Source organism: Dipodomys ordii, unplaced genomic scaffold (genome assembly GCF_000151885.1).
Source record: "Dipodomys ordii isolate 6190 unplaced genomic scaffold, Dord_2.0 Scaffold109, whole genome shotgun sequence".
NCBI classification, from domain to species: Eukaryota; Metazoa; Chordata; class Mammalia; order Rodentia; family Heteromyidae; genus Dipodomys; species Dipodomys ordii.
In genome coordinates this window covers 592,729-618,800 of record NW_012267325.1, presented here as the reverse complement: position 1 = coordinate 618,800, position 26,072 = coordinate 592,729, and the positions used below count along the sequence as shown (strand labels likewise).

At 42.8% G+C, this 26,072-nt stretch overlaps 1 protein-coding gene across 1 annotated transcript in view; it reads left to right on the top strand.

The window, feature by feature from the left end:
* The window catches only part of Ncoa2 (nuclear receptor coactivator 2), a 48,746-nt gene extending 38,846 nt beyond the window's left edge, over positions 1-9,900 (top strand). The window contains exon 15 of the mRNA XM_013028449.1: positions 5,052-9,900. Within this exon, the coding sequence (XP_012883903.1) occupies positions 5,052-5,063 (12 nt within the window). The 3' untranslated portion in view covers positions 5,064-9,900. The remainder of the gene's footprint in view (positions 1-5,051) is intronic.
* The last annotated feature ends 16,172 nt before the right edge of the window (positions 9,901-26,072 follow it).

Below are 26,072 nucleotides of genomic sequence, written 5' to 3'. Positions count from 1 at the left end.
AGAAGGACAAAGGAAGAATGTGGATGGGAATGAGTATGGTCAGCAGAGTTTGTTTCCATGTATTTAAAAAGAACAGTGAAATCTGAAATTGTTTTCAGAAGTAAAGAATTGAGAGAGTGACAGATGAGGGAAATTAATAATGATACATTGTTTAGATGAATGGAAATGTCACAGTGAAATAATGAAGCTCTCCTTGTACAACTAATGTATGCTAATCTTTATAAGCCAGTCACCAGTAGTGTATACCTATAATCCTAGCTACTCCAGAGGCTGAGATCTGGAGATTTGCAGTTTGAAGACAGGTCAGCAAAAAAGTCCATGAGACTCTTTATCTCCAATTAACTACCCCAGAAAGGCCTGAAGTAGAGCTGTGGCTTAATTGGTAGAACACTAGCCCTGCAAAAGCTCATAGATACTGCCCAGGCCCTGGGTTCAAGCCACAGGACTGGCACCCAAAGAAAAAAAAAAACACCTATTTAATGGAGAAACATAAGATTGATGTTGAATTGCCTCAAAAAAAGAGCCTGTCAGGCTGGGAAGGTGGCTCAGTGGTAGAGCGCTTGCCTTGTATGCATGAGGCCCTGGGTTCGACTCTCAGCACCACATAAGTAGAAAAGGCCAGAAGTGGCGCTGTGGCTCAAGATGTAGAGCATTAGCCTTGAGCTGAAGAGCTGAGGGACAGCGCCCAGGCTGTCTCCCCCCTCCCACCCCGACCCCCACCCCCGTGCAAAAAAAGTGCCTCTTGGATGGTTTTGTTAATAATACTAACAGTCACACTTAGAAAGTCAGTATAAATTTGATCCTTATTTTAGTATCATAATTTTCTCAATGTGACTTCATGTGGTTTTTTAAATTTTATTAACATATATTAATTTTATAAAACAATAGGTTTAACTGTGACATTTTCTTGCATGTATACCATGTACGTTGATCAGATTTCACCCCTCCACTTCCTGATATTGCTCCTTTGTTACCAGTTCCTTTCCTCTCCCCAAATAGACTCGTGTGTGTGTGTGTGTGTGTGTGTGTATGTGTGTGATGTACATAGATATTTAAATCTAGATTCCAAATATCAGAGAAAACATTGGTCTTCCAGAGTTTGGCCTGTTCACTTAAGATAGTTTTCAGTTCTATCCATTTTACTATAAATGACAATGATCTTATTATTTTTTTAATAAAACCCTATTGAGTATAGATACCATGTTTTCTTTATGATAGGCACATAGGTTAAATCTGTGACTTGAGTATTGTCAATAGTATTGTAGTAAACACAGGTGTACATGCATCTATCATATATGTAGGGTTTGGGGGTTTTTTTGGTATATACCAGTGACTGGTATTTCTTATTTTTAGTTCTTGAGAAAATTCCATGCTGATTTCCATAGTGATTGCACTAGTTTTCATTCCCAGCAACAGTGTATAAGGGTTTCTTTTTCTCATATCCTTGGAAGCATTTGTTGTTGGTTGGGGTTGTTATTGTTGGGGGCTGGGAGTTGATGGCCATTATGCCTGGGGTAAGATGGAATCTCAGTATAGTTTTGATTTGTGTTTCCCTAATGGCTAAGATATGAAACATTTATTCATCTTTTTATTGGTCACTTGTACTACTTCTTTTGAAGTAGTATGGACTGCCCAATTCATTTGCCTGTTTATTGGTTGGATTATGGGGGAAGAGGTGATAAGTGCAATTGTCAATTCTTGGTCATTTCCGGAACTATTGGAATCTTGTTTAGAAAGTATTTCCTCCTATTTGTAACTACTGGTTTTCTAGAAGTTTCAAATGTTCAGCTCTTACATTAAGGTCTTTGATCCATTTTTAATTGTTTTTTGTGTAATATGAGAGATAGGGCTCTAAGTCCAGTCTATTACATGTGGTTATGGAATTTTTTCCAGCAGCTATCTTTTCTCCAGTATGTTTTTAGTACCTTTGTTGGGAATTGGGTAGTATTTGTTGCACAGATTTATTTCTGTGTTCTCTGTTATATTTCACTGGCCTGTCTGTTTTTTGTTCTAGGACTATGCTATTTTTGTTACTATGGCTCTGTAGTATAATTTAAATAAAATTTTATAATACCTTCAGCACAGTCCTTTTTGATCAGAATTTCTTTGGCTATTTAGAGTTCTTTGAGTTTCCATATAAATTTTAGGAACTCTAGGGGCTAGAAAGTGGTAGAGTGCTTCCTTGCATGCATGAGGCCCTGGGTTCGATTCCTCAGCACTACATAAACAAAAAAAAGCTGGAAGTGGCTCTGTGGCTCAAGTGGTAGAGCGCTAGCCTGGAGCTGAAGAGCTGAGGGACAGTGCCCAGGCCCAGAGTTGAGGCCCCACAACCGGACCCAAAAATAAAAATAAAAAAATAAATTTTAGGAACACTTTTTTTTTATTTCTGTAAGGGATTCCACTGGAGTTTTGATGGGAGATTGCAGTAAATCTGTAGATTGCTTCCTGTAATATAGCCATTTTCACACTATGAATTCATCAATGAATGTGAGTTCTTCCTTCTGATGTCTTCTTGCTTGATGTTCATAGTTCTTGCAGTTAGATATCTTTTAACTCCCTGGTTAGGTTTATTCCTAGGTACTTTTTAAAAAATCTATTATGAATGGTACTGTTTTCCTGATTTCTTTCTCTGTTCATCATTTGTATCTAAAAAAGCTACTGATTGATATATGTTAATTATTTGTGTATTCTGCTACTTTGCCAAAGGTGTTTAATCAGATCTGAGTTTTCTGGTGGAGACTTGAGTCTTTTAAGTATAGGACCATCTCTGCAAATATGGGTAACTTGACTCTCCTTCTTTGTTATTATTCTTGCCTTACTGCTCTGACTGAGAATCCAGCACTTTATTGACTAAAAATAGAAGTCAGGTTTCTTTTTTTTTTTTTTTTTTGTCTGTCAGTGGTGGGACTTGAACTCTGGGCCTGGGCATTGTCCCTCAGCTCTTCAGCTCACACTCTACTACTTGAGCCACAGAGCCACTTCTGGTTTTCTGTGTGGACTTTTCTGCCTGGACTTTCCTGCCCAGTCTGGCTTTGGACTGTGATGCTCAGATCTCAGCCTCCTTAGCAGCTAGGATTACAGGCGTGAGTCAGGTCTCTTGCAGGCAGCAAATGATTAAAATGTGGTGGTTGTTGATGATGATGTTTTGGTGGCAATATTGCACCTTGAACCCAGGGCCTGGGTGCTGTCCTTGAGCTTATTCCGCTAAGGTGGAGCCCCACGACTTAAGTCACTCCTCCACTTCTGGTTTTTGCCAGTTAACTGGAGATAAGAGTTTACTCTTGGATTTATCTGTCCAAGATGACTTCACATCCCTGAATATTTATTTAGTGTTAGGCATTAGTATCTAGTCTCTAGCTGAATCTTGTTTGTTTGTTTCTTAAACAATTCATCTTTTAATTGAGATTTAAGACTTTTAAGCCAGGCACTAGTGACTCCTGCCTGTAGGCCCAACTACTTTGGAGGCTGAGGTCTAAGGGTCACAGTTTGAAGCCAGCACAAGTAGACAACACATCCCTAAGACTCTTGTCTCCAGTTAGCCAGCAAGGATCTGGAATTGGAGCTCTGACAAATGGTAGAGCACCAAAAGCCAAATAAGAGCCTGATTTCAAGGCTTATTGCCAGCAACAACACAGAGAGACAGAGAGAAACTTCACATTCAGGGTTATTACTGAAATGCTTAACTTCTACATTTGTCTTAGAAGTTTGCTGATTTACTGAGTTAATACTATTTAGTTTGTTCCTATTTTTCATTTGTTTATTCTCCTAAGAGCTCTCCTGCTTATGCATAATTTTTCTTCCCTTCTCTGTGTCCTATTCTTTTAAATATCTTATGCAATGCTGGCATAGTAGTCATAAACTACTTTTGATTATGCTTATCATGGAAAGTTTTTATTTCTCCTTCAATTTAAAGAATAACTTTTCTGAATATAGTAATCTTTATTGGCAGTTTGGTTCTTTTTGTTATTGGGGTTTCTTTTCAGGGATTGAATTATATCAGTTCTACCTTTGTGATTCTTGTTAATTTGTCTTTGAACATAACTTGGCACATAACCAGCACCAGCTTTGAGCACTCTTTATTATTTTATTATAATAACACATGGAGTTGTTCTTTTCTGATCATGCCTGTTTGGAGTTCTAAATTGATGTCCATTTTCTCCCTAAATTTCACATTTTAACAAGTCATCAATTTTTGGAAATGTTGTGTTGTCTTGCAAGTTGTGATTTGTGCCTCTGTTTAGGGTAGATATCTTCTAGTTTTATTGGGGTTTTCTTAATGAGCAACCTCCTTTTGAGGATGCAGTCAGTTTAGCTTTTTATTGGTTAGATAGGCCTCAGAGTTTTTGCCCAGGCTGGCCTTGAACCGTGATCCTCTGAGCTAAGATTACAGGTTACATGGTTTTTTTGTTCTTATTGTTTTGTTTTGGAGTCAGAGTCTCCTTCAACTCAGATTCTCTTACCTTAGTCTTGAATACTGAGATTGTAAGTATGCACCACCATGCCTTGTTTAAAAGGGACATTTTATTGGCAATGGATTTGTGTAAGTTTGGGGATAGATTAGGAAATGGCAGCTTTCCTGGGTTATATGCTGCCAAAATCAAGGACATTTGGCAACTGTGTTCATCAGTAATATTTGTGGGAGAAATGGAATTGGACAAGGTTTTGCTGGTTCAGTAGCACAAGCCAATCACAACAGATTGGTAGTCCATTTGCAGATTATGTCCTGCAAGAAATTGCACAGAATCTGTTGTGCTGTCTTCATCCCCCTGGAAGCCTCGAGTCTAGTTAGCGCAGCCCCTCTGCCTCCCTGTGTCAGTCATGTAAACTCGTTGGCATTATTGAGAACAGTCCGGTGTTGAATGTTTTTGTGATGAGCTTTGTGATGCTTTCATAAGAAACTCAGATATTACAACTAGAGGCATGCCTCAAGTAGTAGAGCTTCAGCCTAGCAAGTGTGAGACCCAGAGTTCAAATCCTAATACCAAAAAAAAAAAAAAGACAAAACAAAAAAAAAAACTATTTTACAACTTTCTATGTATGTTTTCCTACAGAAATACTGCTGACCTTGAAGGTAGCTGGTTGCTTCATTCTTCAGCTGACCAGGCTCACTTGCTCAAAACACTTACCAGTCTGGAGAGCTGTGTCTATTTGTTTTGATCCACCTGGCCTGTGGCCAGTTCTCCCAGAGCTTGATCAGCGGACAGCTGGGCCTCAGCCCCAGCATGGAGCATACTCAGGCTGCCGCCAGTGGAGGAGCCGCCTCTTCTCCTGACAGCCCGAAGCCGCATCCAGACCGTCGCTCAGTCTGTTCACTGCATTCACCTTAGTGCAACTTAGATCTCTCCTGCAAAGTAAATGTTGACAGGCAAACTTCATCCCCATGTCAGATTGAATGTATTTAATGTATGTATCTAAGGAGAACCATGCTCTTGTTCTGTTCCTGTTCAGTTCCAGACACTGGTTTCTTGCTTTGTTTTCCCTGGCTAATCAAATTAGTCTAGTTCAGAATATCATGGTTTCATCTGGGGAAAAGAAAAGAATTCTTGAAAATTAAAGTGAAAAGTGTCTGAGGCGAAGGCTTGCATTTGGGAAGGAAGCAGGGCAGACACATGGACAGCACTGTAGGTACAGACATGCTCAATAAGAGAAAACCAAGAGTCAGAATTGCACCTTTGCAGAAAGCTCTAAAGAACACATTGCAGTTTCCACTTCTGAACAGATGAAAAGGAGCCTGCAAGAGGCTGTTAATATTAACAAGTATCTGTTCCATTGTTGTCATTGTTAAAAGCAACTAGTTCACCTAAATCATAGCTATTCTAAATTGAGTTCCCTTTACAATGATCTGACAGCACCTCCCTTTCCCTCATCCTCACCTTCCCCTCTGCCTTCCATAGCCCCTTGCTTTCCATGTTTCAATGTCACATAAGCTACAGAAGCCAGGTAAGCCCTTTACTTCCATAAATGTTTTGCCAGCTACTCATCAGTTGCTAACTATTGAATTTCAGAAAAAAATGCATTTACTGGCAAGGAGAGCAGCGAAATTAAGCCTTGGTTCCAATCAAGCTAAGGATACCTGCTTTGGATGCATGATTATTCTGTTCCCAGCAGCTCTGGCCTCCAAAATGGGAGAAATACCTTGTGTATTGAAATTGACAGCAGATATCACGACAGATTTCACCTCTGCCATGTGTTTTTTATTTTGTTTTTTAGCAGTGCTGACAAAGCCGAAGTTTTGTAAGGTACACAAAATCCGATTTATATGTAAACAAGCAATAATTTAAGTTCTGAACTTAAGTGTTTTAATTGTATAATTTTTGTGAGGTATACATATTGTGGAATTGACTCAAAAATGAGGTACTTCAGTATTAAATTAGATATCTTCATAGCAATGTCTCCTAAAGGTGTTTTGTAAAGGATATCAATGCCTTGATTAGACCTAATTTGTAGATTTAAGACTTTTTATTTTCTAAACCTTGTGATTCTGCTCATAAATCATTTATCTATATGATATGCAGCCGCTGTAGGAACAAATTCTTGATTTTTGTATGTTTATATTCTTTCTTAATGAACCTTAGAAAGACTTCATGTGACTAAGCAGGCCACTTTTATGGTTGTTTTTCTTGCCCCTTCCGCGGGGGATAGTCTTTTATTAACTGGGCTCAGTTTCAGACAACCGCAATACCAAGAAACTGATGACCTTTTTTGAGCTATTGTCTCCGCAACCCTAGTACACATACTTTCTTACCTAAATTTCACAGTGATATCTTTTTGATGTCTAAAAAGCAAAGCATTTTATAATACCGCATTAGCCAGGCTTTTTAGGAACAGACAAGCCCCCCCCCACCCCTTGGAATTTGATTATTTTTGGCAGGGTAAAAAAAAAATGTACAAAAGTAACTCCCTTATTTATATTTATATCTCTTTCTATCTGCAAATTATGGGACTATGGAAAGAGATACAGCCCAAAGAGAAATGATAAGTAGACAGTCTGAAAGTGTTGCTCCATACTAAAGAGACCTTCTAGAAATTTGCATTTCAATACTTCTTCCCGCTTTGAGAGGGTTCTCAGTCCTGGGAGGTGGCCAAGGAACAGCACTTCTTAGCTGCCGCCAGTTCACATGTTCCCTCAAAGGCTCTACTTTTCTCCACCAAACTGTTGGGTTGCCCAGCTGAGACGTCAAGATGGCAAGCAGGTGTAGGCCCGAACTCCAGGCCTCATCCAAGCCATGAGGCTCGTGTGGCACACAATGTAACGTGACCAGTTTATAAGTTAATTGTTAGAAATATATGTGAGTTAGGGTGACTTTTAACTTCACTCAGCACAAAAGAAAATGGAATTTAGGCCACAGATGTTCAGTTTTGAGTTTTATGCCCCTTTTCACTATAATTCACCCCCAAATATCCACATAGCCGTCACTGTTTATTCATTGGCCCTGTGTTGGAATGTATATCCCATATCAGACAAACTTGCAAGCCTGTCATACGGGCAGGTTAGAATAATTCATGATCATATGTCTAGAAAGGGAAAGAGAATATAAGTCCTCTTATGGTTCAGATCAAGTAATGGATTTTTTGTTTTACATCTAATTAGGAAAAGAAAATCAGTGAAGTAATCCTCTGATCATATTGATCACTGTAGAAGCAAAAGCCAAATCAATTCCCTTGGTTATCAGTATTTCTCATGCTGTACACAAGAAATTGGTTAGACTGAGTACTTGGTTTTTGTTTAATAGACGAAATAATCAGTGTTTTACTTAATATTACTAAATGTGAAAAACATAATGTGAAAGTATGCATACATTAACTAGGTTATAAAATCCATTTAAGTGTTCATGTAATGTGGTAAGGTTAAAAGTGAAGTGGGCTGTTTTACTACAATGAATTTGGTTGACTGGAAGATAAAATGGCCCCTCCCCCACGTGTATCTCTTACGGCCTGTAATAATTGAAAGCAATGTTTTTGCAGTTTGTATGATGCAATTTTTAATCTGTGTTTAAAAATGGAGTTCATATGGGCTTAACGCATGAACTGGGTGGCACAGATCCACTTGCAGAACCCAAAGATACACAATCAATTTTGAAATGCAACTTAAGCCATTAATTGTTGGTGTGAATTTAAAATTTTCTAGTGTTTATATGGTAGTATGCTGCCTAAGAGCAAAGCATCCTCTGCACAAAAGAAAATTACTGTAGTGGCTTCGATTTTCATTAGAATTTTCTCCCTGGTGTTTCTTTATAGACTAAAACAAAAATCTTTTAAGTTTCTTACTACAGGTAAAAGCTATGTGCAAGAACCTCAAAATGCTAAAATCTAGCATAATGCCTTAGATCTGTTTTTCAGTCTTGTATATTCCTACATAGCTGTCTGATGTATTATATTTGTATAGTGAATTGTGTACAATTTTTGAATACGTGCATCATCACTTGCCCTTTATGTTCCTGAGTAGTGATGATGGTACATTTCTGCAAACATTTAACTGTCTTTTTTTTTCCTTTGTCATATTTGTGGGTTTTATTTGTACAGTTCCTCATGAAGTTGCATCTGAGATGTGTGTATATGAAAAGATTATACAAGGGTAAAATTAAGCAATATATTAACTATGGTTCTTCAGGAGAAAGCGTACAGTGTTCAGGTTGTGATTTATTTTCAAAACGGAGTTAACTCTGAACATCACTTTGTTCACCTGCATTGATGTTTGTATTTCTAGTGTGAGCAGTTTATGCAAAGGTAGATATATTCAGAGAAATTTTAAATACATTTATGCAAGTTAATATTGCTTTGCTGATGCTTTTTGCTTATTTGATGTTAAATAATGCTATTGTAAATAAAGATTTCTGTTGTTATTGCATCATTTAATAAATTTTAATGCCTTCGGGTTTTACATGGCTTTAGAGATTTTAATGTAGTTATGTTGTATCTTCTTTCAGAATTGCATTTAAATAAAAAAATACCTTACTTGTCTTTTAGAAAGTTTTTACCCCACTAGGGGGCAGTTAACATGTTCACAGCACTTTAACGGTTCATTTTCTCAGGAACGAACCTATTTTACAGATTATTGATTTGAAACCAAGAAGAATGATTACACATGGGTCAAATTTGTCCCTAAGTGAATTACTAAATGTTCCTACTATTTTCACCATCCTGTTCTTTACTTCCCCAAATCTATGAAAACAATGTGAACTTGACTAGCTTCTTAAGGCATAAAGGGTTAGTAGATAGATCTGGTAATAATGGGTGAACAATGCAAGTAAAATTCCTAAAATTCAGGTCCTAAACTCTGAAATAGATGACCTGAAATTGTACTTTTATCTTCTCTTTTCTCTCTGAAGTAAGAGTCTCTTGAGCTGTTACATACAGATGGTAGCCTGAAGAGGAGCAGGTCCTGACAGGTTCTGCAGTGGCCAGAAGCAACATTTTTCTCCAGCTACCTTTTTCAGAAACACCAAAACAAGATGAAAGATTAGAAAAAAGCTACCAATGCCACTAACTACGCTAACAGATTAAAAGAAAGGAAAAAGGTATCCATTAGAGCTGGAAGTATGGCTTACTGCCTCTCTAGCAAGTGTGAGAGTTCAAAGCCTATACTGAAAGAAAAAGAAACATTTTTAAGCCCACAGTGAAATGCTAAGAAATTAAATACTAATGCTAGGAATGGAAGCAAGAAAATACACAGACCCAAAAGAGCCAGTGGGTAACTCTTGGAATGATGGAAATGTCCATTTGGATGGCTAGAATATACAAAAATCAATACTACCACACTAATAGACAATGTTTTTAATTTATTTCGCTGATCCATAGAACTGTAAATATTTGTGGAGTACCATCTAAGGTGTCTACATGTATAACTGTGTGTATTTATGAAGTACCGTGTAATGCGTCAATACATTATACATTGTGTAATTTTTTTTCTTTTTTTTTCTTTGACTGTGTGATATTTAAATCAAGGTAAACATACCTCTTCAAATATCATTTGTTTATGGAAAAAACATTCAAAATCATTTCTTCTAGCTTTCTTGGTTTGTTTTATTTTGGGGTTTTTCTAGTGTGTGTGCCAGTCCTGAGGCTGAACTCATCATGTGCTCTACCACTTGAGCCACAGCTCCATTTTCAGCTTTTTAGTAATTAATTGGAGATAAGAGTCTTATGGACTTTCCTGCTCTACTAGCTTCAAACTGTGATCCTCAGATCTCAACCTCCTAAGTAGCTAAGATTATAAACATGAGCCATCAGCTCCTGGCTCATCTATCTTTTTGAAATATAGGGTCCACTATGATTTCCTATACTATATCATTATCTATACCTGAAGACACACACCAGAATTTACTTACCTGTCAGTACCCAGTGACATCTCCCAATCCCTTGCCTCTAATAACTAGTTTATAGATGCATTTCCTAAATAGCCCCCATTCACAATCACCAAATACTGCAGTGTTTATCAAATAGAATTACTCCTTTAAGAAAAACCAAAATGGAGCCATGCCATGAACCCAGAAAAACCCAGGCTCCAAAGTCATTACAATTCCATCAGCATCCAAAAGATAAGACACAACTGAAAAATACATATAAGTGAGAACTCCTTAAGAAGAAAAGGATACAGAAATTGTATTAAAACAACATATTGGTTAATAGGATAGCCACATCAGAGCAGAAATCAAGAGAGACTGCAGCATAAGTATAAGCATACTATAGAATCAAGATTCCAGTTGTAATCCATACGAATCATTTTAAAAGAAAGGTGCTGAGGTGATTACTATTCAGATCAGAGAAACCAAATACTGAATCCTACCATAGTAGCATGCCAAATAGATCGGCTAGGCTAAACATAATAAAATAGCAATTAGGATATGTTTACACTGTTGGAGATTTAAAGACCCTTTTTTAAAGACAGGACCTCACTTTATAGTCCAGTTTGCCTTCAGATCTGTAGTCCTCCTGCTTTAGATTCCTGGGTGCTGGGATTACAAGCATGAATCATCATGCCCAATAAATGAAAGCATTCTTTAAAATGCTCACAGGATTGAGGACCTGGCTCAAGTGGTAGATAACCTGTCTAACAACTGCAAGGTCCTGAGTTCAGGTCCTATTATCACCAAAAATTTAAACATAAAACACCAATATCATTACAATACAATAAAAAATACTCTGCAAAAGGAAAAAAAAACTGATGGGCTGGGAAGGTGGCTCAGTGGTAGAGCGCTTGCCTTGCATGCATGAGGCCCTGGGTTCGATTCCTCAGCACCACATAAGCAAAAAAAGAAAAAAGCCAGAAGTGGCTCAAGTGGTAGAGCACTAGCCTTGAGCTGAAGAGTTGAGGGGCAGCTCCCAGGCCCAGAGTTCAAGCCCCACGACCGGACCCAAAAAAAAAAGAAAGAAAAACTGAAAGTGTGATAATGTTCATCAAAATAAGAAAATGAACACAGTAAGATCACATAATGAAAGCCAAAGGTGGCTAATAAATACTAGAAGTTAGCGCCCGGTACGGGTGGCTCGTGCCTGTGATCCTAGCCATTCATAGCCAGCTGGAACAGGAAAACCTACGAGATGCATTGCCAATTAACCATCAGAACAGAAGTGGAACTGTGGCTCAAAGTGGTAGAGTACTAACCTTGAGCAAAAAAACTCAGGGACAGTGCACAGGCCCTAAGTTCAAGCCCCACAACAGACAAGAAAAGAAAAAGTTATTCAGCATCACACATTACCAAGATGCAGACAAAAAGTGAGACTTTTTCATCCATTTGTTTGGCAGAATTAAGAGTTAAAACTGTGGGCTGGGAAGGTGGCCCAGTGGTAGAGTGCTTTCCTCACATACCTGAGGCCCTGGGTTCGACTCCTCAGCACCACATAAGCAGAAAAATCAGAAGTGGCACTGTGACTCAAGTGGTAGAGCACTGGCCTTCAGCTGAAAAGCTCAGTGACAGTGCCAGGCCCAGAGTTCAATCCCCACAACTGACAAAAAAAAAAAAGTTTAAACTGGGCACCTACGGCTCACACCCATAATCCTAGCTACACAGGGAGGCTAAGATCTAAGGGTCACAGTTCGAAACCAGTCTGGGCAGGGAAGGTCACGATACTCTTATCTCCAATTAGCCACAAAATTCTGGAAGTAGAGCAGGGGCTCAAGTGGTAGAGCACTAACCTTGAGCAAAAAAGCTCTGGGATCGTGCCAATGCCCTGAGTTCAAGCCCTAGAACCAGCACCAAGAAAAACGTTTAATCATTGTCACAAATATAACCGTGAGTGTGGTGAAAACAGCAATGCTTTGCTTTGGCACCTGGAGTGTGTGTTGGGAAAACTTGGTAGGATCTGTCTAGCGTCTGTCTCCCTTTGGTAGAGTCTCACATGTGTTTGAACTTTTTTTTATTTTTTTGGTTCCCTAGTTGTACTTGGCTTTTGGCTCTTTCTAGTACATACAGTTTGTTTTTCCTAACTTCTTGAAGCTGTTAAAGTATTCCATTTTCAACCCTATTCTCTTCTAATAGCCTATGAATTTTCTGTTTGCTGCTTTCAGCAGTATGCCACATGTTCTATCTGCTTAGCCCATGAATTACAATTTCATATTCTAACTCCTGGGGTGGAGGTTAAACACACACACACACAATTACACCTTGTGGTTCTTAGTTCTGTCAAGTTTTGCTTCTATTGTCCATGTAGAAGCTGCACATCTGTTCAAAATGACTCATGATAATCCCTTAACTTTAGTTAATCTTTCTTTGTTTCATATGCAAATAAGTTTACTAAAGCTAGGTTAATTCTACATGTTATATCATTATCCCTTAACTTTCAACATAGTAAACAGCACAAAAGTGATCCTTTATTAATTTCTGTCTGGTTTTCTCTCAGAGATTTGAGAAGTCTTTCTTCATTTAATTATATTACTTTGCTCTTGTATCTTGACACATTGCTAGGCACATGGACACACATGATAGTTATATGTGCTCATAAGTTGACCCTTCAATCATTCTGGCTTTTTGTTGATTAATTTTCATCTCACAGACTTTTCTGCCTGGCCTGGCTTCAAACCTCAATCCTCAGAGCTCAGCCACCTGAGTAGCTAGAATTACAGGTTTGAGCCCCCAGTGCCTGGTTACAGAGGCCTTTTTAGAAAGCCATGAACACATAAGGACAAGGACCATCCAGGCAGAAAGAATAGCAAAACCTGAACCTGGAAGTGAGGTAAAAAGAGTGGTAGCTGGTTTTGTAGGCCATGAGTGGCATGGCAGTGGTGAGAGGCAGAAAAACTCCACAGGATACAGGCCCACATGTGGCCACATCTGCTCCTAGGCCCAGCAAACAAGTTCCCTTGCCTGAGGACAGGAAATGAAGACCTCTTCTCCACAAAGATTTAATAGGGGCAAGGGTGGGAATGGGCCTTGTCTGAAATAACAACTACAGTTATCACGTGGGTCCCTATCCACCGCCCCCCCCGCCTCCCGCAATCAACTCTCCCCAATCTGAGTGTCTCCACAAGATGAGAGCATCCCAGAGAAGAACTCACTTCCAGCAGGCAGCGTCTGTGGCTCCCAGTGGCAATGCCGAGATCATCTTACAGTGAAGGCCACCACTCACAGTGCTCTCTCCACACAGCACAAAGACAAACTGCTGCCTCTTGAATCTCCTACCACAGCACTGGTGCAGCCATTTAGGCTCTGGAGAACGCACAGGACTGCGGTTCAAAGCCTTCCACCCAAAGGAAGGTGGTTCCAGTTCTTCCACCAGGTGGCGCAGAAGGATTCTAAGCTCCAAGCTGCTGTGCAGAGGGTCCTGCAATCCCATTTTCAGAGCTTGTGGAAGAAGCAGTCAGCAGTAGAAAACTGTGCAGAGCGAACGCTGGTGTAAGAATCTCATCACAGGCTCCTATGTCATCCGCAGCAGGGATAGTTGTCCCTCCGAATCTGTGGGGGTTGATCAGCTTCTCGAAGCCCCAAGGATACAAAATCTACATATAGACACTTGGCCCTTTGTATAAACAACACAGTATTGACATGAAATCTTCCTGTAGACTTTAAATCATCTCTGGATTGCATAAAATAGTTGGTACGATATAAATACTATGTAAACAGCTCTTACATTGTTTTTTTGTTTTCATTGGCACTGTACCACTCAAGCCTCAGGTCCCCTTCCAGGTTTTTTGTGGCTCATTGGAGATAAGAATCTAATGGAATTTCCTAACAGAGCTGGCTTTGAACCATCATCTTCAGATTTCAGCCTCTTGAGTAATTAAGATTATGGGATAACCACAGGACATCCTCACCTGGCTCTTATATTGTTAAGAGGACAATGACAAGCGGGGGAAAAAAAATCTCTATGTATCTTCAGTACTGACTCCAGTCTTTTCTTTTTTAAATTTTATGATTTAGTTGTTGTCCAAAGAACTTATGAATCCACAAATCAGGTTGTGAATACAATGCTTCTTGGCCGGTGTCACCCCTTCCTTTGTCTCCCCCATTTTCCCCTTCCATCCCTATCCGCAAATTACATCTTTTTTTTTTACATAATGTACATTGAATATAATGATTTCATTTAATTACCTTTTCTCCCCAATTTTGTGCCCTCCCCTTAGCCACCCCCCAGAATGTGTTTCCACTTTCTGGTATTCATTTTGATAAACAAGTCATTAGTTGTTCAGGGGACTTACACTTGGGACTGCTTTCTTAAGTATACTATCAGTCATGGGTCTTGAACTCTAGACTTGGGCTCTGTCCCTCAGCTCTTCAGCTCAAGGCTAGCACTCTACCACTTGAGTCACAACACCACTTCCAGTTTTCTGGTGGTTTATTGGAGAGAAGAGTCTCACGGACTTTACTTCCCGGGCTGGCTTTGAACTGTGATCCTCAGATCTCAGCCTCCTGAGTAGCTAGAATTACAGGCATGAGCCATCTGCACCCGGCTTCCAGTATTTTTCAGTATGTAACTGATTGAATCTGTAGATACAGAGAGCCAATTCTCTATGCACTTTAAGAAACAGCTCCTAAACAAAGGACCTTTCTTAATTTGGCCTATGGTTTTTAGATGGCTCTGTATTCTCATAGATGGTATATACATTTGTACATCTGAGGAAGGAGGGAGAAGACACAGAATCAGTGAAAAGCAGGTGAAAAAAATATAGCAAAGGGGCTCATCAGCTACACTGGACATTGATGGAAGTGAACTAAGTAAGCAACTCAAGGGCAGTGAAGGGAGGGAGGAAATGAGAGAGAAAGAGGAACAGCTGATACTAAGCAAAAAGAAATGTACATATCACCCAATTTGTAAAAAAAAATTAGCTTTATTGCTAAAGGTCATAGAGTTCATAAGCAATGTAGATTAAGATGATGATGACTATCATTGTGAGGATTAAAAGGTATTTGTGACTTTAAAATAAATAATTTTTTAAAAAAGAAACAGCTCATAGCATCTTACTGGTCCCTGGTAGAGACAGAAAACAGTGACCAGAAAACAGATTTACCATACATCCATAACTCATTGCTGTGAACTGGATTCCACTGGACCTAACATGTCATAAAGGCACAGGTGCTCAGCGGTAATCATACAATGCAAATGATTCATGATCATAAGGCCTCAGAGGGGCAGATGATACAAATAATCTGCATGTACAGGTTGCCTGCCCAGATGCCCATGGCCCCTGCCACAGATGAACCAGTGTCTCTCTCTCTCCAGGGGATCCTATATGACTAGCAAAAGAAAGATAATCCCAAGCTTTACACAGATCAGGGGTACAGCTGAAAATGCATATCAGCTATATTGAGAGCTGGCCCTGAATGAGAGCAAGCTTTCCAATGGGTGGAGCTACAAAAGGCAGAGAGAGAGGGGGGGGGGAGGTAGATCAATAGATAGAGATAGATAGCTGATACAAAGATGATAAATACAGATAGATGATAGATATAGATATAGATATAGACAGAGGATAGATAATTGATAAACATACCTGTAGATGATAAGGATGATAGGTGTTAGATAAACAGGATAGATAGATGGTACATAGATTGACAGATAAGTAGATGATAGATGATACATAATAGATACAGATAAGTAGATGGTAAATAAAGGTGATTGGTAGACCGACAGATGCTAGATAGATCCCTTTAAACCTAAGGAAAATGGCCCAAGGTAAGTATATATGGCTGGCCATTGGACGTAAATATTCTACAATGATTACAAACCTTATGCAGAAGAACAGAGTGCTTCCCCACTGGGGGGCCCCAAACACTAAGCTAAGCTAAGAGTGAGTGAGTGACCAGAAGAGGGAGTCCCAGCTGCAGCATCCTCCTCCTAAGAACTTTAGTGCAAACCATGCTGGAAAAGTCGGCTTTTCAGCATCTGGTCTCTTCCTTCTGCTCCAAATTCTGGCCATTTCCCCATCCACTTGCCTCTTCCAAGGAGAGACCTCACAGCTCCAGGTTAACCCCCTCTTGCCAGTGGTTTCTCAAGTTCTTTTGACAGTTTTCTAGTCTGAACAAGAAGAGTTCAAAATTCCAAGATGACTTTTAAAAACAAAACACCAAGAGACCCAGCCTTACCATTCCTGGGCATCTATCTAGAATATTACAAGCCAGGACAGTGTAAAGATACCTGCACATCCATGTTCATTGCTGCACTATTCACAATAGCTATGGACACAGCCCAAATGCCCTATGATGGATCCAAAATATGAGGTACTTGGTCTGGGAAGGTGGCTCAGTGGTAGAGTGCTTGCCTTGCATGCATGAGGCCCTGGGTTTGATTCCTCAGCACCACATAAGCAGAAAAAACCAGAAGTGGCACTGTGGCTCAAGTGGTAGAGCGCTAGCCTTGAGCTGAAGAGCTGAAGGACAGCACCCAGGCCCAGAGTTCAAGCCCACGACCGACAAAAAATAATGTACTTATACACAACAGAATTTTACACAGCCATTAGAAAGAATAATATGTCATTTGCAGGGAAATTGATGGACCTAGAACAAATCAAAGGAGGACACTCTTAGGAGAGGAATACAAGGGCACAATGCCTATGTGCCCTTGATTATATAAAATAATATTTATTGAAATGAACTCCAGAAAATGGAAACAGGTTTTTTTTCTTTTTGCTGTTTTTGTTTTCTTTTCTTTTTGTCTTTTTTTTTTTTTTGTCTTTGGGAGGGTAAGAGGGCCACAGAAACAGAGAGACAAAGGGTAAGCAAATGCAGCAAGTTGGCAGACCCGAGTGAGGGTTGGAGGCTTCTGAGAAGTCAAGGGGACAGAGGCAGGGGTGGATGAATTAGAGCCGACCTCGGTATCACAGAAGCAGCTGGCAGGGCAGGGCAGGGCATTAAGGGGAGTCGGCTGCTTCCCTCCCCCCCCCAACTCCACACATAGCAATCAAGAAGAGCCTGAGGAGCAGATGAACTCTTTAGTCAGGGGCTGGACACTCAGGTCAACTTCCCAGCCAATGGAATTATCAGATAGATCCAGCTGGAACCAATCTCTACATCTGCTTCTACTGGGCTGCCTCCAGAGCGAGCAGAGTAGTAGCTAGCCATCCTAACCTCACCTTGTCCTGTTGGCATGTGACCATTGAAGGGTTGGGCATGGAGAGTATTTCCATCTCTTGGCTTCTGACCCTACAGAATAATTACTAAATTATTAGGATTCTATTACTTCTCTTTATTTACCTTATAGAAAGATTGGCCTTTTGGGGGGGAAGAGGCGGGAGTGCCCTCTCATCCTGGGTGAAAGTGGGAGGGCTTGCTGGTCTAAGCATTGCCTGGACTTGGAACCTACTGCCCTGGGCAGGAAAAGAAAAGGTGATTTATGTCCTTTCTTAGTTTCTTGCCATGTATGCTTTTGTCCCAGCTGTCTTCTATTCCTAACTGCATAACTGAGGCCAAATACCTGTCCCACACACTTAGTACACACTTGTATATTTAAAAATTAGACGAAACTGGTGTGGTAATGCATGTGTGGCAATCTTAGTACGAGGGAGGCTGAGGTAGGAGGATCACAAGGTCAAGGCCAGTCTGAGCTACTAATGAGGGACTCTGCCTCAAAAAAAAAATCAATCAATAAAAGATTGGTGAACTAAATCTTGGTGTTTCTAATCTAGCCTGCCTGCCTGCCTGCCTTCCTTCCTTCCTTCCTTCCTTCCTTCCTTCCTTCCTTCCTTCCTTCCTTCCTTCCTTCCTTCTTTCCTGTCTGCCTGCCTGCCTGCCTTCCTGCCTACCTTATTTATTTATTTAGCCTGGTGCTTGCTAAAGCTAAGCTGGCATAATACTGCTCAGCCACACCTCCAGAAATCTTAGTATCTTAGTGCTGGTTGGTTTGTGTCTGTTTTATAGGATTTCCCCTTATTTGCTCCCATTTAAGCCACTTCGCTTCTAAAATTTTAGTTTTTTATAGTAAGAAGGACTCTTATGTGCAGTTTATCTTTGGTCAGTGGGGAGTATGTCTTTTCTATGCACATGCAAGGCAGATGTCAACTGTAAAATGTGAAAGAGTCCCAAACATTGGGAAGAGTCCTGTTATGTTGATGTGTTGATATCTTAATAATAATCCTTCAGCAGCACTTAATAAAGTTACAGGCCAATAGGTTACTTTAGTATACTGTCAGATTGCTGGCCTCCATTTCTAGCAGATATGTGTCAGAAAAGTCTGTTTCCAAAATAAACTGAGGAGTTAAAAAAATATAGCTGAGAAAAATTGCTTAAGTCCAGGCTAGGAAAATAGGGCCTAATAACTAATTCATGTTTTGAATTTTTTCCTTTTCTTTTTCCAATTAGTTCATTTCCCAGTTGGAGACCAGAGAGGAACCTCAAATGTACCCTTAGAGCAGCAGACTGTTAAAAAAGTGGGGGTCAGTTTGACTCTGGTGGCTCACACCTGTAATCCTAGCTATTCAGGAGGCTGAGGTCTAAAGATGGTAGTTTGAAGCCAGCCCAGGCAAAAAAGAGTCTATCTCCAATTAAATAGCAAAAGGCCTGAAGTAGAGGTGGAGCTCAAGTGGTAGAGCACCGGCCTTGAAAAGAAAAAGCCAAACAGTAACTCAGTGAGACACTGAGTTCAAGCCCCAGTAATAGCATGCAGAAAAAAGTGAGGATCAGAGTCTAGTGTGAGAGTATAGGCCTAGAATCCTAGAATCAGAGAGGTAGAGGCAAGAGAATCATGAGTCAGGCCATCCTGGGCTACATCATATGACCCTGCCTCAAAAAAATAGGGTCTTGGGTGCTTGACAAATAGTAGTGCACCTATTTGTGAGGCCCTTTTACAAACCTCAACACACACACACACACACACACACACACAACCTTTGGGGTTCAGGAGTCAATTCTCCATTGGTGTGTACACATCTGAAAAGCAAGTCTGCCCTCTCTTCACAACTGTTTTCATAGACACACTTGGAAGAAAGAGACAATATTTCCCTCCAGAGCCAAAGACAGGTTTTCTTCCAACCCTGAAAGACACAGTGAAGAGCAAACATGTTCACTCCTCATTATAATTGTAAGAGCTTCTTGCCAGGCGCCAGTGACTCACACCTGGAATCCTAGCTACTCAGGAGGCTGAGACCTAAGGATTACGGTTCAAAGCCAGCCTGGGCAGGAAAGTCCGTGAAACTCTTATCTCTAATAAACCACCAGAAAACCGGAAGTGGTGCTATAGCTCAAGTAGTAGAGCACTAGCCTTGAGCTGAAGAGCTGAGGGACAGGGCTCAGGCCCAGAGTTCAAGTCCCAAGACCAACAAAAAAAAAAGAGCTTCTCAACCCTGCACTCCAGCAATTCACCCATTCTCCCACCCTCTGAAAAATGCTGACAGTCCAGCTACTATAGGCTATTACTAGGAATAATCAATCAACTTGCATCTCTTACCAGCATTCTAGTTTCTCCTACCAACAACAATGAAACTTCAGTAGCTCCCTTGGTAATTGCAAGTACGGTGAAATCTCAGACTCCTTAGAATCTTTTTTTTTTTTTTAATGCCAGTACTGGGGCTTGAAATTTCAGACTCACAATGTGTGTGTGTGTGTGTGTGTGTGTGTGTGTGTGTGTGTGTGTGTGTATTGTCAGTACTAGGGCTTGAACTTCGGGCTTCTTGCTCTCTCTTGGAATTTTTTGTTCATGGCGGGAACTCTGCCCAGTTAAGCCACATTTCTACTTCTGGCTTTTGGCATTTTGCTGTCCCTTCCTTTTTTTCTTCCTTCCTTCTTTCTCTCTCTTTATTTATTTTTCTGCTAGTCCTGTGACTTGAACTCAGGGCCTGGGTACTCAAGGGAGTACCATTTATGGCTTTTTCTAAGTAGTTCACTGGAGATAAGAGACTCACAGACTTTCCTGCCCCAGCTGGCTTCAAATCATGATCCTCAGATCTCAGACTCCTAAGTAGATAAGAATACAGATGTGAGCCAACAGGGGAGTCTTTTCTTTCTCTTTTTGTTGTTGATAATAGTGGAGTTTGTAATTTGCTTGCTAGGCAGCTGCTCTACTGCTCTAGCCACACCCAGAGCTCACAGTGGATTTCTTGTAGACAACCAATGGATAGATCTTGTATTGATTGGTTTCAGTTTTTTATCCAGTCTTATAACCTCTGCCTCATAATTGTTTTCTAGGTCATGGACATTTAGTTTATTAACAGTATGTCTCCTTTTAATATTACTATGGGTTTCCTTCTGCCTCCAGAACTTTTCATCCTGGGGCTTGAACTCAGGGCCGAGGCACTGTCCTTGTGCCCCTCTGTGCTCAAGGCTAGCGCTCTCCCAATTGAGCCACAGCACCACTTCCAGCCTTTTCTGTTTATGTGATACTGAGGAATTGAACTCAGGGCTTCATGCATGCTAAGCAAGCACTCCACCACTAAGCCACATTTCAGCCAGAACTTTCCTTAATATCCTATCTGTACACCTGAAAATTTAACCAAGGTCATAACAATTCTAATATGCCATTCCAGAAATTTCCAAAGCCCTAAGGAATAAAAATTGGGGCCTAGGGTAGTGGTGCTTGCCTATATTCCCAGCTATTCAGAGGAAGAGCTCTAATTTGAGGGCCTGCCGAGACAATTTAGTGAGCTATCTGTCTCAAAATCTTAAAAAGGTGCTGGGGATGTAGCTTAGTGGCAGAACTCCCAAACACAGGAAAGGGCTTGGATTCAGTCCCCGGGAGTGGAGAGGCACATAGAGGAACTATACCAGCTTTATACAACCATCACCACTAGTACAAGTAAGAGATGTGTATTTCAGCCTGGGGCTAACGGCTCATGTCTGTAATCTTAGCTACTCTGAAGGCTGATCTGAAGTTCTGGTTTGAAATCAGCCTAAGCAGATGAATCTGAGCCGCAGACTCTTATTCCCAATTAACCTGAAAAATACTAGACTGATGTGGAGCTGTGACTGAAATGGTAGAGTGCCAGTTTTGAGTGAAAAAGCCAAGAATACAAAGCTCTGAGTTCAAGCCCCAGTACTAGTGTCCACCCCCCCCACACACACCACATTTTATCAAAGCTAAAAATTGTCTTTAAAAATTATAGGCAGGGAAGTGGTGCTGTGGCTCAAGTGGTAGAGTGCTCACCTTGAGCTGAAGAGCTGAGGGACAGCCCCAGGCCCAGAGTTCAAGTCCCACAACTCCCCCCCAACCCTTCACCCCCCAAAAAAAAATTATAGGCAGCCAGGTGCCAGTGGCTCACACCTGTAATCCTAGCTACTCAAGAGGCTGAAATCTGAGGATTGTGTTCAAAGCCAGCCCAGGGCAGAAAAGTCTGTGAAACTCTTATCTCTAATAACCACCAAAAAACTGGAAGTAGAGCTGTAACTGAAGTGGTATAATGCTAGCTTGGAGCAAAAAATCTCAAGAACAGCAACCAGGCTCTGAGTTAAGCCCCAAGAATGGGGGTGTGGGGGGTTGGGATCTAAACAAATACTGGCCTTTAGTTAAAGCTTTACAGGTTTATGATGTTTACAGAGGCTTTCCACTTAGACAACTCTGGTGTCTGTGAAGATTGACTCCACAGTGCCCTGTAGAAAAACTGAAGAGTATTCAAGTCCCTTATATAAAATATTGTCAAATTTCCATACAGCCCTCACACGTCTTCCTGTTTACTTTATTTCGTGGCTGCTAATCACATCTAATAGATGCTATCCACAATACTTAGCATAAGTTATTATATTATATAATTTAAAGAATAAGGACAAAAAATCTGCATATTTTCAGTATGGATGTGATCTTTTCCAAATCTTTTTTGATCTGTAGTTGATGGAATCCAAGGATCCAGAACCCTAGGATACAGAGGGCTAACTCCTCCAATGAAGACTTGCACGTAAATATACAAGCATTCTCCTATCTCACCAACTGTCTATAGCAAACCTCCCATCCCCTCAGGCCACTCCTCCACCTTCAGATCTGAGAAGGAGCCCAGCACTCTGGGATGTAGTGTAGTGGTAACCTAGGGCCTGGAATAGCACTCGTCACTCCTTCGCTGAGCTAAGGCCTCAGATCTTTCCAGTTCCTTTGGTGGGCAGAACTTTGTCATCCCCTCAACTTCCCAAACTCTCTTCTCTTTGATGCTTTACATTTTTTTCTTTGCTCCCTTTACATTTGTCAAGTATCTACACAAATTCAGACCTTCCTCAACACATGTAAAGGAGATTAGACTACTTTGCTCACAGTTGTATTCCCTGTACCTGACTTTGTGCCCTGCCAATTAGTAGCTAGGTTTTCAAACAATGTTTGTTAAAACTGTGGGGGTGGAAGGCACACTAAGCCCAAGATAAACCCCTAGAAGTTCAAGTCCAACCTAAGCAAGGAAACCAGAACTGGTCAGGAAAAGGAAGAGAAAGGAGAAAGGAAAGAAATCGAAATGAATGGAAAAGAAAGGAGGAAGGAAAGAAGGAAGGAAGGAAGGAAGAAAGGAAGGAAGGGAAGGGAAGGAGGGACGGAGGGAGGAAGGGAAGGAAGGAGGGAGGAAGGGAAGGAAAAATTCTATACAGACAGCACATATAAGGAATAAAATCTTCAGATATTAATAGGGGATGGTGACTAGTGGACAGATAAATACATAATGAGTAATAATACTATTGGGGGGGGCTTACATGGAGCATGCTACCAATGACTTATGCCTGTAATCCTAGCTACTCAGGAAACTGACATCTGAGGATATCCATTTGAAGCCAGCCCAGGCAGGAAAGCCCTTGAGATTCTTATCTCTGATATAATAAAAAATAAAAGCCAGAAGTGGAGCTGTGGCTCCAGTGGTGGAGTGCTAGCCTGGAGCACAGAAGCTCAGGGACAGCACCCAGGCCCTAGTTTTCAAGCTCCTAGACTAGAACCTCCCCCCCATAAAAAGGAAAGCTAGAGTTACAACTCAAGTGGTAAAGCATCTTCTAACAAAGGTGAGGCCCTGGGGCTGGGAAGGTGGCTCAGTGGTAGAGTGCTTGCCTTGCATGCCCTGGGTTCGATTCCTCAGCACCATATAAGCAAAAAGAAAAAAGCTGGAAGTGGCACTGTGGCTCAAGTGATAGAGCGCTAGCCTTGAGCTGAATTGCTGAGGGACAGCGCCCAGGCCCAGAGTTCAAGCCCCACGACCGGACCAAAAACAAACAAACAAACAAACAAACAAAGGTGAGGCCCTAAATTCAAATCCCAGTACTGAGGAAGGAAGGAAGGAAGGAAGGAAGGGAGGGAGGGAGGGAGGGAGGGAGGGGAGAAGGAGAGGTAGACACATAAAAGAAGAGAGAAGAGAAAAGAGAAAAGCTCCAGCGCAGGCTGGCGATGTGACTTGGTTAAGGTACTCTACCTAAGTTGGGCGGAGGAATGGGAGGAATGGGAGGAATGGGAGTAGGGAACAAACCGAACTGTTGATTGGGATTGCCTTTGAAGAGTTAAGGATGAAATCGCTGGGACTTCTGCTTTTATTTCTTTCTTTAAACGATTTAACAGGCACGTGTTGTTCATTTTAAAAGTATTTAAAATATAGCAAACTTGATTCTGTATAGAACAAGACTCTAAGGTAAGGTGCACAAGGCTTCTAAAGCCCAAGCCCTTGAATACACTTAAAAACGGCCTGACACCTGTGGGCCACCCCTTTAAATCCTTCGGGAAGCCGCCGCGGTGGATGGAAAGCCCGGGGTAGAATCCCGGGGAAGAGCGGGCGGCCGCGTGCACTCTGCTTTTCCAAGCACACCAGCCTTTCCCAGAGGCGCTGGGCTCGGCAGAAGATCTAGCCGGTACTCCTCACTTCTCCGATCTCTGCGTCGAGATCTCAGGGTCTTAAAAGACAGAACTCAGTGTTTCTGACCATCTCCATCGCAGCTGGGACGACAACGGGCCGCCTCTAATCTCGAACACTCCTCAACCACAGCAAAACTAGGGTGACTGCGACGGCCGGCGTGGACAAGAACAGCTGAAGTGGGCCACGCTCGGCCTTCGGTCGCCCCCCACCCCGCTGCGGTACCCGGGGCGATGGCGTACAGGGGCAGATCTCCAGGACTGTGAAGGGCTGTCCAGAGTCAGAGCCAAGACCGAGAGGGCCAAGCTACGCCGGGGGCCTGCACCCAGGACCCCTCTTCCCCAGCTTCGGGAACTTGGCAGCATCGCCCACCGGGGCGCGAGGGTTTGCGCGTCTCCCCTCCCCTCCCCAGCCCGCTGAGGGGCAGGTGGCTGAGGGGTAGCGGGGGAGAAGCGGCTTGCTGGGGTGCAGGGCGCCCGGCCAAGGTCGCCAGTCCGGCGAGACTGCGCCTTTCCCCGCCCTAGGTGCTTGCACCTGTGGAGTCCATGCAACCATTTAAGCGCTCCTTTCTCCGCCTCGTTGGCCCACGTGGGGAATATAAGAAGCGGTCCTTGAGCGCTGGCTAAGGGTTGGGATTTTGGTTTTCGGAGCCAACAGCGTCTAAGGTCGAAAGCCGTCCACCGTAGGGTCAAGCTGGCCCCGGGCGATTAAAACTTCCCAGGGCGCAGAACGCCCACCGGGAGCCTCCCATGCCTCGGAAGGCGGAGGCGGAGGCGTGGAGCGCAGGTGCCCAGTACCCGCCACTCGACGATGCCCGCATCTCGGGGTAGCGCCCAATCCACGGCCGGTGACTGAGATAAATGCCCACGGATCCGGAGAAGGTCTGTCGGCAACAGTCTTTTGGCACACTGGAAGCCGAGACCCTGAGTTCCGAGGCTCAGCCTTCCCATCGCCGGGGTGGGTGTGCGCGCGGAGGGACTTCCTGGCGACTCTGGATAACTTTTGCCAACTCGCGGCTTTCCGACCCTGCCCTCCGAGAACATCTGCCCCGGGAAGTGGGGGTGGTGGGCGTGAACGCTCTACCTAGGCACCCCAGGGAGCGTGTTTAGACCTCCGGAGACCTGGGGACCTGGGGAGTGCGGGCCAATGGTTGCGGTGGGCGGGGAGAAGGCGGTCCCGGGAATCTACCAGCGGCTGACCCCTCCCTACCCTCGCCGTCTGGGATCTCTTGCAGCCCCGCCCTCCACCTTCGGTCTTAACCCAGCCTCAGCCCTGGAGGTGCTGCCCGAAGTCCCCCACCCTGGTCCGGAGCCTGCTCGCCCCACGGCGTCTGGAAGCGTTGGCTGCTTAAAGGTAGGCGCCTGGCTAGACGCGACTCTGAATCTCAGGGCCGTCGTCCTGCCCAGCTTCGGGCAAGGGCGCTCAGCGCTGCCATCGTGGGCGTCTGATGTGCCAGGAGAGGGCTGGGCTGGGCTGGGCTGCGGTGGGGTAGTGCGGGAGTCCTTAAGCGGTTTTCGAACTCGAGTTGCACGTCCTTGGGGTTGAGGGAAGCCAGGAGCCGAGCGGCCCCGGCAGCATCGCTGCGTGGTGGCTGACCTCTTCTGCTGACCCCATGTTCTTTCATTTCTGAGTCACGACCCTGCTTGGTTTGCTCATTGGGCTCATTGATCCCGGCTCTGGAAGAGCTTCACTCTTGGGGTAACCAGACTTTTGCCCGAGACGCGAGACGTCGGCCGGACTCTGCGTGCGTGGGAAACAGCGCCGGAGGCGAATCTCGGGGGCGATCGGGCGCTGCGGGCTCGCGGCTCGGCTGCGGGAGTCGCGATCGCGGGGACTTGCGCGGGAGGGGCCAGGTGGCCGGGCTGGCGCTGGCGGCCGGACCTCCACCTGCGGGGTCCCACGCGCAGCGGGCCTT